Source organism: Mangifera indica, chromosome 1 (genome assembly GCF_011075055.1).
Source record: "Mangifera indica cultivar Alphonso chromosome 1, CATAS_Mindica_2.1, whole genome shotgun sequence".
Lineage (NCBI taxonomy): Eukaryota > Viridiplantae > Streptophyta > Magnoliopsida > Sapindales > Anacardiaceae > Mangifera > Mangifera indica.
In genome coordinates this window covers 22755118-22770844 of record NC_058137.1, presented here as the reverse complement: position 1 = coordinate 22770844, position 15727 = coordinate 22755118, and the positions used below count along the sequence as shown (strand labels likewise).

The following is a 15727-nucleotide window of genomic DNA, read 5'->3' as shown; positions in this document are numbered from 1 at the left end:
GTATATTTTTTACATATAATTTAGATATATTATAGATAATATATCAGAATATTAATGAAATTGTTTTCGTAAGCTTCCACAAATAATGGATCCAAGTGCCAGCTAAACACATATGTATAGTAAACTCAAGTTGATTTCCAGTTGCTTGCATCATAACCGCGTAGTTGACTTACGTAATTAAAGAATATTGGTTATTGATAATAAAAAATAATTATTATAAGAAATTTATTCAGTTTCATAATTTCCCAGATCGTATTCAATATTATTATCATTTTTCAACTGCTAACCCACCTTCTCCGTGCCCAGAAGCTTTATCTCTGATAAAATATTTTCCATGAGCATAGAAATACTAACTAATCTTGGCTGTTCTTCTCATGCATGTCCCTCTATTAATCACTCTAACTGCAACGGCAATGCTGCTCAAGCAACAAAACGAAAAAGTCTAGGTTTTCTGTCAGAAAATTTATATATGTAAAAATATTTAATTATTTATTTGTACAATATCATTTGTTGACCAAACTGGGCTAAATCAAAGGCTCGTGAGGGAAGACCCGGAGGTTTTGGCTGAGAGATGGGGTGTTGCACAGCTTGGGAGAGCGGCTTTATGTGCCAAGATGTAATCTTTGGCTCGAACAATACGACAGCCGCGGTTAATAAATAAGCAATATTATATATATAATTTAGTATATAAATAATGTGTTATTATGATAAGTTATTATTTTATTTTTAATTTAAAATTATCAAATCATATAATAATAAATTATTTATATACATAATTGTGTATTAAAAATATACATATAGTTTTAATGATAATAAATTATCCTATTTTCTTTATTTTAACATATTAAATAAAAATAATAATTAAAAGATAACAAATAAGAAAATAAATAACATTTAATTTATGAAAAAAATAAACTTATAAATAAAAAATACTTTGACCACCTAACAACTGTGTGCAAAGCAAATCCCAAGATTTTCTCCAAGACCCATGCTTTCAATGTGGCATGTGCAAGTGTAAAATGACTTTGTAAATTAATAGAAGTTTTCAGTATAAGAACCTAACTGCATACCATGGAGGAATACATGCTTAATCTTCTCTCATAAACTACAACTACCAACAATGAAGAAAGCTGAGCTTGTGTTCATCCCAGTAGCAGCCGCAGGCCACCTGATTCCCCAAGTTGAGTTTGCAAAGCGGTTGCTAGATCGAGATGATCGTTTCTTAGTGAGTATTCTTATCATGCATTCTCCTTCTTTCACTTCTCTCGCAGCTGCATATGCCAAATCTTTTGCAGAATCTAATACTTCGATAAGATTCATCAATCTCCTCCTATACACTTTCGTCCTTCGCAAGAGGTTCACAAATCCTTAGAAAAGTTCGCCACAGAGTTCGTAGATTATCATAAAGCTTGTGTTAAGGAAGCTATTGTTAAACATGTAGTTTCAAACTCAAACTCAGCTCCACTTGCTGGGTTGGTGGTTGATATGTTTTGTACATCAATGATAGACGTGGGAAATGAGCTTGGTGTTCCTTCTTATTTGTTCTTCACTTGTAATGCAGCTTATCTTTCTCTCTCACTGTACCTTCCAACTCGACATGATGAAGTTGGTAGAGAATTTGAAGAGTTTGACGGTGAGTTGGTGATCCCAGGTTATGTTAATCCAGTACCAAGCAGTGGTCTTCCTGAAGTTTTGTTAAACAAGAATGGTGGCTACACAACAGCTATGAACCATGGAAGAAGATTCAAGGAGACCAAAGGGATTATTGTCAACACATTTGAGGAGCTGGAATGTCATGCGGATAAGTGTTTGTTGAATGATTTTGATCATTTGCCACCTGTTTACACGGTTGGGCCGCTGATTGATCTCAAGGGTGTGAGTGTTAAGTCAGATTCAGACGAGATCTTGAAATGGCTTGATAATCAACCCGATTCATCGGTAGTTTTCTTGTGCTTTGGAAGCATGGGGAGTTTTGGTGAGGAACAAGTGAAAGAAATTGCACTTGGATTGGAGCAAAGTGGGCACAGGTTCTTGTGGTCAATAAGGAAGCCGCCACCAAAAAATGAACTCGAAGGCCCTAGTGATTACAAATCTGATGAGCTGTTGCCAAATGGGTTCTTGGAGAGGACAAAGGAGATTGGAATGGTGTGTGGATGGGCACCACAAAAGGAGGTGTTGGCTCATGAATCAGTGGGGGGATTTGTGTCACATTGTGGGTGGAATTCAATCTTGGAGAGCTTGTGGTTTGGTGTTCGAATTGTGACATGGCCGATGTATGCTGAGCAACAGCTTAATGCATTCAAAATGGTGAAAGACTTGGGATTGGCCGTGGAGTTGAGACTGGATTATAGATGCATGAGTGGCGAAGTTGTGTTGGCAGATGAAATAGCAAGAGCCATTAAAAGTGTGATGGAGATTGACAATGAGGTGAGGAAGAAGGTGAAAGAGAAGAGTGAAAAGAGCAGATTAGCTGTGATGGAGGGTGGATCTTCATTCGCTGCATTTGGACGCTTGATTGATGAGATATATATATCAATTAAGTAACAAAATAAGCCATGAATTTCATAGTTTGAGTTATATTGTCATCTTTGATCTCTTTTAAGTTTTTCATGTTGGACATGTAATAAAGATTCTTGAGTTTGATAGAACAAATTTCTTAAGGGTGTCTATTCGTTTATTAACTTTGTTTTTGAAATTTTCTGGCGTTGCAATTCATGCGATAAATGTTCGGTCATAAATCTTGTTTTCTTAGAATTAAGAAAAAAAAACCCAAAAGACTTAATCCCACCCAAGGTTTGATTTATTTAAATTTTAAAAATTCAAATATTTATTTACCATTAATTATAAAAGTAAAACATCATTTAATCAAATCATAACATTAAATAGAATCACGAGATGCAAGCCAACCAGTCCGCATCACAACCCCACTATGTTGGTCTTCTTGAGTCTAAGTGATATCAAAGCATAAGCTTATCAATGTTTGTCATGCATTATTCTACATAGATATAGGATTCAGGAAAAGGGTTATAATACTATCAATTACAAGTTAAAAATTCAAATTGATTTCCTAAATGGTTACCTTAATGACAGGCTTAAGATCAAGACTAATTAAGAATTGAATTTATTATTTTTTTATCCTGAGCAGATGATACGAAGAATATGTCAACTAAGCGGACATGTTCTCCAGCTAAGGGATTTTTGTCCACTAATTAAGACATAAACTGCCGCTTCTGTTACTTTGTCACTTTTTGACAGGACTCTCTGCTAGTAGAGAATTTCCCCACAACAAAAATCAACCCATCCATGAAAACATGAGAACAGAGTAAATGAAAAAGATAGGAAAAGAAGAATGAAGAGATAAAAATATAAATTAGTCTGGATTGTCTACATTGCTGGAGAAAAAAAAAAAGATTGACAAATAAATCTGCATTTCGTGAAAATGAAAGATAATATTGAAAAATAAATAAAGGTATTTTAGAAGTTAAATTATTCTTTAAATTTAAAAATGTTACGGATAAGATAGTTTTCCATCAAATGTAAAAGCAATAAATGAAGGGACGCTTGTGATTAAATGTGTTAATTTATTAGACACAAATTTATTTAATTAGAAACAAAATCAATTAATGCGTTGTGTAAACACATTTAAGGTAAAGGGAATTAGTCAATTTTTTGGCTATAATAGTGGCGTAAAAGCATAACTACTCTCTAAATTACGTTTCCAGATTTCATTTTTGTTTCTTTAATTCTCTTTTCTTTTACTTCAGTTTTTGTCTCTTTAATTCTCTTTCTCTATTTGCAATTATCATTATTATTAATTACATTTATAACCAAAAAAAATGAGTTTTCTTTAAATAATTGGTAAGAGTGAATGATATCATCGCTCCTAATTGATATGCGACAACCAACTTTCAAATACCTAAAAGAGCATTATTCAATAAAATACAAGAATATACAATACAATATATATTGATGATGATGAAGTTTATCTAGAAACGGTTAAATTGCATAGTTAGTAACATCACTCCAAGAAGATAATGTGTGACAAATCGAGTAATGTTATACGTAGTCTTTGTGTATAGTAAAATTGTACAGATTGATATGGTATTAATGTGATAGATGTTATTTGTCAAAAATATTTGTTACATCAGCGTCATATCAGTATCACATCAGTTTGTGTAATTTTCTGTACACAAAAATTGTGTATACACCATTATTGGTGACAAATCTTCAAGTTTAAAATACACAGAAAAATATTATTCTATATAATATAACAATATTCAATACAACATTATCGTAATTGCCGCATTACCTAACCTAATCTAATTTATTGCATTTGACATTTTCTCCTAATATCATAATGACTGTGATTGACTGTTTCCAATTCATTTGGATTCTCATTTTCTCCATGTATGGGGACATTGCATACGCCATTTTCTCCATATATTTATCACAACTTTTTGTCTATGATTGATTGTTTCTTTCTGGATACCTAACATGACACTATAAATAAAACTCCTTTATTTTCTGTAAGAAGGGTCTGAAAAGAAAAGCAATCGCCAAACAATGAAGAAAGCCGAGCTTGTGTTCATCCCTGTATCAGCCCCAGGCCACCTCATTCCCCTATTCGAGTTCGCAAAGCGATTGTTAGATCGCGATGATCGTTTCTCAGTGACTGTTATTGTCATGCATGCTACTGCTGTCACCTCTCTTGCAGCTGCATATGCCAAAACGTTTGCAGAATCTAATACTCCAATCAAGATCATCAATCTTCCTCCTCCTGTAGACTTCTCTCCTTCACAGCCGGTTCATAAATCCTTAGAAAATTTCGCAACAGAGTATGTGGATAATCATAAAGCTTGCGTTAAAGAAGCTATTGTTAAACATGTAGTTTCAAACGCAAACTCAGGTCAACTTGCTGGGTTGGTAGTTGATATGTTTTGTACATCAATGATCGATGTGGGAAATGAACTTGGTGTTCCTTCTTATTTGTTCTTCACTTGTAGTGCAGCTTTTCTTGGTCTCTTGATGTACCTTCCAATTCGACATGCTCAGACTGGTAGAGAATTTGAAAAGTTTGATGGTGAGTTGGTGTTCCCTAGTTATGTTAATCCAGTATCGAGCAATGGTCTTCCAGAAGTTTTGTTGAACAAGTATGGTGGCTACACTTCACTTATGAACCATGGAAGAAGATTCAAGGAGACCGAAGGGATAATTGTGAACACGTTTGAGGAGCTGGAATCTAACACGACGAAGCGTTTGTTGAACTATTTTGATCATGTGCCTCCTGTTTACACAGTTGGACCGCTGATTGATCTCAAGGGCGAGACACAAAGAGATGATGAGATCATAAAATGGCTTGATAATCAACCAGATTCATCAGTTTTGCTTCTGTGCTTTGGAAGCATGGGAAGTTTTGGTGAAGAACAAGCGAAAGAAATAGCACATGGACTGGAGACAAGTGGAGTGAGGTTCTTGTGGTCTTTACGGAAGCCAGCACCAAAAGGAAAATTTGGAAGGCCTGGTGACTACAAAGATGAACTCCAGCAGCTGTTGCCTAATGGGTTCTTGGAGAGGACAAAGGACATTGGTTTGGTGTGTGGATGGGCACCACAAAAAGAAGCGTTGGCTCATAAATCAGTGGGGGGATTTGTGTCACATTGTGGGTGGAATTCAGTGTTGGAGAGCTTGTGGTTTGGGGTTCCAATTGTGACATGGTCTATGTATGCTGAGCAACAGCTTAATGCATTCCAAATGGTGAAAGATTTAGGACTGGCTGTGGAGTTGAGAGTGGATTATAGAAGCATTGATGGAGAAGTTGTATTAAGAGATGAGATAGCATCAGCCATAAGAACTGTGATGGAGATTGATAACGAGGTAAGGAAGAAGGTGAAAGAGAAAAGTGAAAAGAGTAGAATTACAGTGAAGGTAGGTGGATCTTCGTTTGCTGCATATCAAAGCTTGATTGATGATATATTAACAAACAAAGAACAGTGTGATCATCTTTGATTCTTATTTGTAATAATTCAAGTTACTTTACTTCTATGCTGTAATTTTAATTATCTTATATGATATAATGTTTAATTTTCCAAAGTTGTTCACGATTCTGTTTTATTTTACTTAAATCAAACAAATTCTAAACAATTTTATTGGCTAATCAGCTTTAAACTAAGGAGAGAAACGTAGTGCGGTAGGCGGATGAAGAGGACATCTTATCTTACCTCCAACCTTATCCTGTTTGTTATGAATATGGATGAAGAGGTGATTCTCGAAATTTAGACGGCCCATCCAATCCATCAATATGCCCTATTACAATTGGCCGAAGGGCCTACCCCCTGTGTTTTTAAAATCCAATCAGAAAAATTTTTAAAACTCAAATATTTAATTATCATCCAATTTTTCTTAAAATTTTTTATTAAAATTTAACTAATAATATTAAAAAATATAAAAGTTTATATTATTTTTTCCTCTTAATTTAAAAAATTAATAATTTTTCTTATTATTAAATTTTAAAAAATCATTATTTTTCACCCTAGTGTTTGGAAAACTAATTCAATAATTTTTTGACAAAAGACAACCACTCTCTCTTCCTATTGATGATATCTCTCTCTTTGATGTTTTCTCTCTTAACGACATCATCTAAACGAAACCTTCATTTGGATGACAACGAATCATTCAGACGAAGGTTTCATTTAGATTTATCTATCAAGAGAGAGCATAGAGGGGAGAGACTTGTTTATTTTTGGCATGCACACAATACCCTCTTTTCGACCATGAGTTTGTATGTTGTTGTTGGTGGTGTTCCTCTATCTTTGTCAAAACCATGGCCTGAGACCGATCCATCCTCTCACTTTGGACCATGAACACATAAAGCCCTTACTCTTACTATGTTATCTCCACTGACGATTTTTATCTCCCTTCACCAACATTTAATATTTGTGATTAATGCCCTCAGTTCCTGCTAATTCTTTAATCCTTGGCCACTCAACCTTCACCACTGCTATCGCGGTTGTCAGTAGTTCTAAGAATCCACCTCCTATTTTTTCCACCAATGGCAACCTCTTTTACTGGATCCTTACCTTATGGATGCCCAACAGCAACAACCTTTTCCTCCTCTTTGGCATCTTCATCATCCTTCCCTAATATCATTACAGTTTTTCCACTGATGTTTCTGATTCCTTTTTCTCATAATTGTTGTTAGGTTCTTAACTTCTGCCACCGTCGCTACTCACCCAACTGTTGTCAGCACTCTCTCTTTCTCAGCCTTTTTCAAAACATAATTTAAAATTAATGTTTTCAGTGGAAACCTTTAAAGACATTGAAGGATAGAACTGTTTGTTTTTTAGCGCTATAGATATAAAGATTGATTGAGTTTGAGAATCTCTTTTGCTTGGTAAAATCCCCCATTATACTAGTGCAATGCATACTAGTAGAGCTGCATAGGGTATCATGTATTAAAAACTATTTTTTTATATAATATATTAAGTATTGTATTATATATATAATAAAAAACTAAAATAATAATAAAAAATAAAAAATTTAAATTGACACATCATTATTTTAAAAAATATTATAAACATCTTTAAAAATTTTAATTTCTTATATATATCTCTCTTATATCAGTATTTTCTTTAAAAAGTGTATCGTTACATATAAGTAATATGTATCGTATCGTATAATAAATCTATTATATTGTATTAATTTGATACACTTTTCAGTTTTAAAAATTAGATAAATCAATAATCAAATCAAAAAATTAATTTTTTTTATATTCTTAAATTGATATCGGAACTAATTTTTCAAATAATTTATTTTTTAATTTGATTTTTAATTTAAAAATCGATTTGATTCAATTATCAGATAATTTTAAACACCCCTTAACAGAGAGTAATATTGCCTTGATATTCAATAATTGTTATATTACCAGCTACGGTACACAAATAAAAAAATTTATTTTATCACCAAACTAATAAACAAAAACAATAATAATAAATTTTACTTCCCTAAATATATACATATTTATATATTATTATATAATTAAATATTATTTTATTATTAATTTAAAATTATTAAACTACACATCCACATGGATAGATATAATTTATTGGATAATAATATTTTGTAACCAACACTCAACTGTGTATCCCTATGTATAACGTTAACGTATAACCAAGTTTCTTTCTTAATCTATTAAGTTCTGATTCTTAAACCTGGAACATTGCGACGACGGTCTCGAGATTTGTCCACCCGCACTTGCAGGGCAGTACGTCGACCTCACCGACGGCACCATGCAGTTGTACGTTAAGCAAAGCGACACCGTATCGGGTAATACCAAGCCAGGCTTTGACGGAAACTCTGACAAATAATTATGTTGTAAGTATAAAGTTTTGGTGGCCCCATTGAACAAGCTCTCAATGTACTCCTCCGGCACCACCCCCACCAGAAGATTGTTGTTTAAGAACAAGCTCTCCACCCCCGCTAACACCGTTGATAACTCCCCCGTTAGATAATTGTGACTAAGATCAACCACCGATCCTCCGCCGTACGTTTTTGATGATGTGGGGCCCACGAACTTTGGTGGGAGCCCACCCGATAAATTGTTCCGTTGTAAGAACATTGAAGAGAGGGAAGGATTAAACAGTTGGGGCGGGATGGGCCCATTAAATTGGTTCATGCTTAAGTCGAGGTACACTAACTCTGAGTGTGATTCTAAGCCGTTCAGTGGGCCCGTCAGGGAATTCTCAGCCAGCGCCACGTAGCGCAATGTTAACGGCAGGGATCTTAACGGTCCGGTGAGCTTATTTTTCTTCGTATCCAAATGTAGCAACTGAGTCGACACGACCGGCAACTCACCAGACAACGAATTGTCCGCCAAAATGAGGACCTTCAGCTCCGGAAGGGTTGTCAAACTCGGCGGGATTTGCCCGATGAGCTGGTTGAAGCTCAGGTCGAGCGTATGCAATCTCTTGAGAGAGCGAAACGAAGTGGGTATCGTGCCAGTTAAGCGATTATTTGTCAGGGAAATGACTCGGAGGTTGGTGAGTCGACCGAGTTGGGGAGGGATGGGGCCGGTGACAAGTCCGGGGAAGAGAATGAGCTGGGTTAAGGAGGTTAAGTTGGCAATGGAGGGGGAGAGGGAGCCGGCGAGTCCAGGTGTGTCGGAAAGGCCAGTTCCCAGTGTAAGAGTGGAGACTCGGGAGAGAGTACAGGTGACTCCGGTAAAGGAGAAGCAGGGATCAGGTACGGTGAAGTCCCAGGAGGAGAAGAAGTCAGAGCCGGGAATGTCAGTGAGAGTAGACTTGATATCAGCAAGAGCTGCGAGATCAACAGGGTTGAGTTGTAGAGAAGGAAGAATAGCAATGTGAAGGAGGAGAGAGAGAAGAGAGAGTCGAGGAGACATTGTAGAGTGAGTTCGGGAGGGGAAGTTGAGAGAGACGGTGATGGATTTTCAGAGCATAAAGAGAGAATAGAGAGATTATTGGGAACCAACGATGGAGTGACAGGTAGGATATGTTGAGATGAGTCGACTTATGAGAATTTAGTTAAATCAAGGTCTGAGTTTGATCCCTAAAATGGTAAAATCATAGGTCACGTATGGGAGATGACGTGTTACTATTACAAGGCTAATATTTGTGATGTATAATAAGGGAGGAGATGAAAAGAAAGAGCAGTACCGTTGTTTCAGTTGGTTGAAGACTTAGAGCAATGGCGAGTGTGGTCACAAGCACTTTTGGACACAAAATATGAAGCACAAAAAGTGGCACACGGTAGTAACTGTTAAAGTGAAACTATCGAAAATCACTTTTCCAAACAGTTGCTTTGTGTTAAAGGCAGGCAGTGGGCTGCCTCACTTGCTTCTCCAACCCCTGGACCACCCAATGACAATGTATTGCAAATGCCCACTTCAATATTTCTGCTTCTGTCGGACCTATAATATATCTCAAAAACATGAACCTGAGTTTGAAACCGAAGTTTAAGTATCCATGAGGTGACTTAAACCTAAATCTTGAAGCATGAAGTAATGTCAATGGTCTAGAATCCTTGAAGCATATAAGTTTAAAGCATATGATTATCTCTTATATTTAAATTGAGAGTGCACATGGGAACATCGTGGGCACATTTGAAAGAATTGAAGATGTGGGGCTTTATTATAATAATAAGTTAAAATGCTACTTCTGCTTCTGGGTCTACACTATTAAAATACAGATTTTGTCAGGTTACAGTTGAAAACACTATGGTCACTTTCACTCGAACTCTTCATCTGCGTGACCTCAAGTTCATTTCATTTGCTTGTGTTTAGTCTTTTATAGGATGGATATATTAGCTTGTTCATCATGTCCCACATTTTCACCTCACATTTGAATTTTAAAATAGCTCTCTATGATTGAATCTCCATGACATGATACTGTTTCAGATGTTATCGACACCCTGATGGTATTTTCAATAATTATCATTCAAACTATAGCCATTGTATATTACTGTGACACATCAGTTTATGAAATAAAAACAAGATTTCAATGAAAAATCAATGCAATGCATCCCATAACAGATCAAAGACTGATAACTAGTAGCTAAATCTGACTTTCATCCACATGTTAAAATATCGGTTAAGTGACTCGTAAACACCTTCAACTATTCATCATAAACATCATACATAACAAATACCTAATATTTGTTAATTAGAGCATAGAGAGCAAAGAACTCAAACATGAGTATCAACCTTACAACACACATATCCAAATAAGCAAAATTGCAGCTTCATCAATAGGAGACTTTCATAAACATGCCTTTGATGTGGAGAAAAGTACACTTCCATGATAAAATGAAATCAAGAATTCAAAAAACGAATAAAATTATGAAAAGAAAGAGGAAGATAAACTGCATCCATAATTACTAATATCAGACAGTATCAATCACTCCAATCATCAAACACATAGTTCTGGCAGTTCATTTTCAATAAAGCATACAAGTAATACAAAGACAGTCCAAACTTCTCTGAAACTTAAGCTATAACGAAGCATAGAAGAACAACTTAACTTAAGAAGACTCTGCCGCAGGTTGGGTCACTCCAAACTTCACCAACTTCTTACTCAGAGACTCGGGCGAGCAGACTTCGTATTTCACATTGCCTGAAGGCGTAAGGTAAACCTCAGCCAGTTCTAGCTTATCCGAAGTAAGACTGGTGCTGTCCATTGTTTTGCTGAGCACCTTCAGGGCAAGTTGGACTGCTTCTTCCCTTGTGATATCATCCTTGTAGTCCTGTTTAAGGATTGATTGTGCTGCCTGGTTGTTTGCACCAACTGCTGCAGCTTTCCAACCACCATAGTTTCCACTAGGGTCACTCATGTATAGCTGAAAGCCATAATTTTTGTCCCATCCTGCAAACAGGAATGACACACCAAAGGGGCGGAGACCACCAAACTGTGTGTAACCTTGCTTTGTATCACAAAGAGACTGAACTAGCTGCTCAACAGGCATTGGTTCTTGGTATGCATATGTATAGCGTTGGGCTTGGACCCTTGCAGTGTTTATTAGAATGTTGGCATCAGACATTATTCCAGCTACAGCACAAGCAACATGGTCATCAATCTTGTACATCTTCTCCGTGGAAGTTGAAGTTTGGAGGAGCTTGGAAGTAACCTTCTTTTCACCAACTAAGACAACTCCATCTTTTGATAATATTCCGATTGCACTACCAGCATTTCCAATGGCCTCCATTGCATACTCAACTTGGTAAAGACGGCCTTCAGGGGAAAAAATTGTAGTACGGCTATCATATCTCCGAGACATTTTTCGTTATGACTGGAAGAATAAAAGAAGAAACAAAACAATCAGATTACACAAAATGAAAGAACAATAAGAATAGAAAAGTGCAGCCATGAATTTGCCACCAGAAAGAAAATTTGCAATATAGTAGTTAATGACTAAAATAACTCATGATTAGAAGATATAAAAAGAAGCACAAATGAAAGCAGAAATACATACAAATCCTGGAGAATTTAATCGCCAAATGTGATGGAAGTACAACTTTGGAAACAAAAGAATTATCAAGGAATGAAATTGGAATTAGATAAAAGGATATATCATTGACAGTGACAGAAGGCCCTAATTCAATTTCAGCCTTGTTTCCCCAGCAACCAAGACAATCATTTTGATTTAAAACCACTCAAACATGTTTTCCCACTGGGCACTTTCAGAGAAAACATGCATTGCATCAAGATCTTGATCAGGCAAGTATATTTTTTAGAATCAAGACCTAGATCAATGGCCATTTTTGCTCCCCATCTAATGGATTTTGTTTCTCATGTTTGCATTCTTCTGATAAGAAATGAGAAAATATACTCAAACTATTCGAAAAACTAAACATACATGGTGAACCAGACATCCAAAAAGGAGAATATTGCAGATTTTTCATTGTCCACGTACAGTAATAAAATCAAAATACATAACTGCAAGTTTTTTCTTTTATCTCCTAAACCCTATACCTGGGTAACTCGACCTAAAAATTTATGTCTGCTAAACCAAACAGTTTTCAAGAAGCAGAAATTCATGGCATCTAGCCAAAAATTTCAACTCGTGAAATCAAAATCCAGACCTTATGGGAACAGATCACAGGCTTGATCATTGGGGTAACTCCTCATTATTATTTCAAGCTCAATATAAAATTGAAACGTATGACAAGTTAATATCATAAAGACATCAATTCAAATCTCATAATCATCAAAACTAACATTAATCTCAATCACAGATCATATTAATTCCCTTCACCGCGCTTTGATCCCCACTCTTACTGTGCATCTTAACCAGTTCATTACACAAAACTAACCCCGAAAATTTGAATCAAATAACAAAATCTAAGACATACCCAGATAAAAACTCTTCAATTCTCAGTTAAAAGCAATCATTGACCCTAAATTCAACCCAAAGGCTATACGAGAAAAAAAAAAAACCGTAATGACACTCAAAACCCACATAAAATTTCAATCTTTCGAAAAAAAAATACAACGAAAATCCGAAATACTGTAACTTCACCTGTAATAACAACTTTAATTCTCTCTCTTCCTGCTAACTGCTGATGCTTTTCGCGAGTTAATCAATCTGTGAGTTTTATTATAAGCGCTTATCGACTGACTTCTTTCTCAAGAAAATCTTTTAGACTTTGTTTAATCTCCAGAGAAAATTTAAGTTAATGGGCCGAGCCTTTTTAGATTTTGGTCTGCATTTCTAACTAGACTTTGAATATTTAGAAATTTTAAGGGCCCAAAGTGACTTCTGATGTCAAGTTACCTCTTTTACTTAGAATTTTTTTTTAAAAGTTCTAATTCTCCATTAGTTTTATTAATGTTTTTTATGATAATTTTTTTTTTTATAAATTAATATTATGATACAATTAAAAAACATGAGTTGTGTTTTTAATAGTTTTTTTTACTTTATGTTTGATACATCATTCAAAAATTAAGACACAAATAGTTTATGCAAAAGAACTTTACTTCTACTTTGAATTGCTCTTGCATAATCAAAGATAATTACCTTTTACCGTAAAAATTGTGGGAAAAAGTTGGTGTTTTGATCCCACATTCATATGAGTAAATAGATGTTTGTGATTAGGGCTTACAAAGAAGAGACTTAACTATAAATAAATTCAAATGTATATATATGCCATGAGATCTTCAAAACTCAAGAGGAGACCATATTATTTAAATATGGGCTACTGTAGTTTAGACCGTTATTTTTCATAGACCCGATATGTTATTGGATTTGTTCAATCTTTTTGTAGTGACTGTTTGATCTAATTAGATCTTAATCGATCATATCAAGTGATGTAAATCTTGAATCTAATGATTAGTTTCATAATTATTATACTAAATAAATAAATAATTCAATTTTAATATGTCAGAAGCGGGTTTTGAACTTATACCCTTACTCTTTTTATTGTGTGGGTACCCTCACTTTTGTTACTCATAATACCATTTGATGGCCACTTATGAAGCTTCGTCAGCACAAAAAGCTCATTTGAAATTTCCTTTTTAACGGAATCTAACACATGAACTCTAGAACACCAAAAAAAAAACAAAAAAAGACATAACTTATGCAACGTGAAGTTCAGAGAGTGTTTATATGTATGGTTTACAGCAATTCTGTGAAAGGTCTAGTTCCATTTACTTGATTTATACTAAAAACCATTTGCAGTTGTTCCACGATGAATTATACCAATCAAAATGAAATTTAACTTCACTTTTTCTTATACGTTTAGGTTGCCATATTAGGGTTTCAAGAGACTTTTTCTTTGATGTAGATATTTAGACTTATATAATGCTAATTGTAACTTGTAACAATTAACTTCTCACTAGATATATAAAAGCCTAATTATATATTGATGAAAAGCTCTTAAATCAAATTACTTTTCTGAATCCATTTTTTTACAATAGTAATTTGTGAATATAAGTGTATTAGATAACATTAATTATAATTTTTAATTTAATAAAATCAAATTTGATGATAATTTATAGAAAATTTATAATTTGGATAGATAGTATTAGTGTGAGTTTTAACGTTTATTTGAACGTGGCTAAAGGACTATTTCCCACCCAAGTATTGATGTATTCCCAAAATTATACCTTTAAAATTTGAAAAACCCAAAATTTCACCTATAGGCCAATTGGGGTAAAATTTTCTATTAGAAACAGAGGTAAAATCGTTATTTTACTAATAATATTAAAAAAATATAAAATTCATTGCATTTTCCCCTAAGTTTTAAAAACTATTACTCCTACATAAAGTTTTCTAACTTTGAAAAGTCATATTTTTTTTCTTAAACTGGGTTTTTTTCCCCTCTCTAACCACCGTCTCTGGCATCGACAACCTCCCCTCTCCACCTTAAAACATTGGGCGACGAAGAGATCTGAAGATCTTTTTATTTTTTACAAAGAGATCTAGAGAGAAGAGTTCTTCGTGCCCCGTCATGCGTCAGTTAACGTTTTAGGGTAGAGATGGAAGATCATCGGTGTTGGAGATAGTGGCCAAAGGGGTGAAGTACATGACCTTAGGTTTGGGGGGGAGGGGGGAATTAAGACTTTTCAAAATTAGAAAAGTTTAGACAATGGTGAAGCTGTTAGTTTTTAAAACTTATAGTATAAATATAATGAATTTTGTATTTTTTAATATTATTAGTAAAATAACGATTTTACCCCTATCTCTAACAGAAAATTTTAACTATAATTAGTCTATAGATAAGACTTTTATTTTTTTTCAAATTCTGTGGATATGATTTTAAAAACATATCAAAACTCAGATGAAAATAAGTCTTTTGGCCTTTAAACATCCCTAAAACTCATAAAATATAATTTTTATCTATTGAAATATATTATTCAAAAATATTTTAAGACAAGATTTTCCACTCTAACACAGGTAATATCAACATTGCCACGAATTCTGATTACCAAATTCATGTAATCTTAAAGTTTCGATTAAGATGGGATCTTTTTACTCCGGTCAGGTATATTAAATCTTACCATCATTTATTGGGAGTCGATCCATTTTGGTTCAAGTGCCCGTCTATTCTCTCACAGATCTATTAGTACGTATTAATTGATGTTAAGAGAAAAAATCATTATCTAAATTTAATTGCACATGTCGAAATTTATTAAAAAATTTGCCTTTTAATTAACATCGAGGATTTGAAGATTAAAAAAAATATACAAAAGCTAGTGAGAAGTAAATAACTCTGAAC

The 15727-nt window shown here is 34.4% G+C and overlaps 3 protein-coding genes and 1 pseudogene across 3 annotated transcripts; 2 read left to right on the top strand and 2 right to left on the bottom strand.

Annotated features, from left to right (window-relative positions):
• The first annotated feature begins 1106 nt into the window (after positions 1-1106).
• On the top strand, positions 1107-2602 carry LOC123194861 (annotated as a pseudogene).
• Positions 2603-4366: 1764 nt separating this feature from the next.
• On the top strand, positions 4367-6084 carry LOC123215901 (anthocyanidin 3-O-glucosyltransferase 2-like). The gene has a single exon (XM_044636191.1). The coding sequence runs from the start codon at positions 4564-4566 to the stop codon at positions 6004-6006; it is 1443 nt and encodes a 480-aa protein (XP_044492126.1). The 5' UTR covers positions 4367-4563; the 3' UTR covers positions 6007-6084.
• Positions 6085-8084: 2000 nt separating this feature from the next.
• Positions 8085-10468, bottom strand: LOC123228453 (LRR receptor-like serine/threonine-protein kinase RGI5). Its single transcript, XM_044653898.1, has 2 exons — positions 9672-10468; positions 8085-9564 (listed from the first exon to the last, which is right to left on the bottom strand). Exon 2 carries the CDS (start codon positions 9395-9397, stop codon positions 8180-8182), a length of 1218 nt encoding a protein of 405 aa, XP_044509833.1. The 5' UTR covers positions 9398-9564; positions 9672-10468; the 3' UTR covers positions 8085-8179.
• A 382-nt stretch (positions 10469-10850) lies between these two features.
• Positions 10851-13180, bottom strand: LOC123228464 (proteasome subunit alpha type-4-A). The gene is made up of 2 exons (XM_044653909.1): positions 13030-13180; positions 10851-11799 (listed from the first exon to the last, which is right to left on the bottom strand). The coding sequence occupies exon 2, from the start codon at positions 11785-11787 to the stop codon at positions 11035-11037; it is 753 nt and encodes a 250-aa protein (XP_044509844.1). The 5' UTR covers positions 11788-11799; positions 13030-13180; the 3' UTR covers positions 10851-11034.
• Positions 13181-15727: the final 2547 nt, after the last annotated feature.

Bases quoted from the DNA above. Each gene is read 5' to 3' on its own strand.
- LOC123215901 (XM_044636191.1), top strand. From the start codon at position 4,564: ATGAAGAAAGCCGAGCTTGTGTTCATCCCTGTATCAGCCCCAGGCCAC.
- LOC123228453 (XM_044653898.1), bottom strand. From the start codon at position 9,397: ATGTCTCCTCGACTCTCTCTTCTCTCTCTCCTCCTTCACATTGCTATT.
- LOC123228464 (XM_044653909.1), bottom strand. From the start codon at position 11,787: ATGTCTCGGAGATATGATAGCCGTACTACAATTTTTTCCCCTGAAGGC.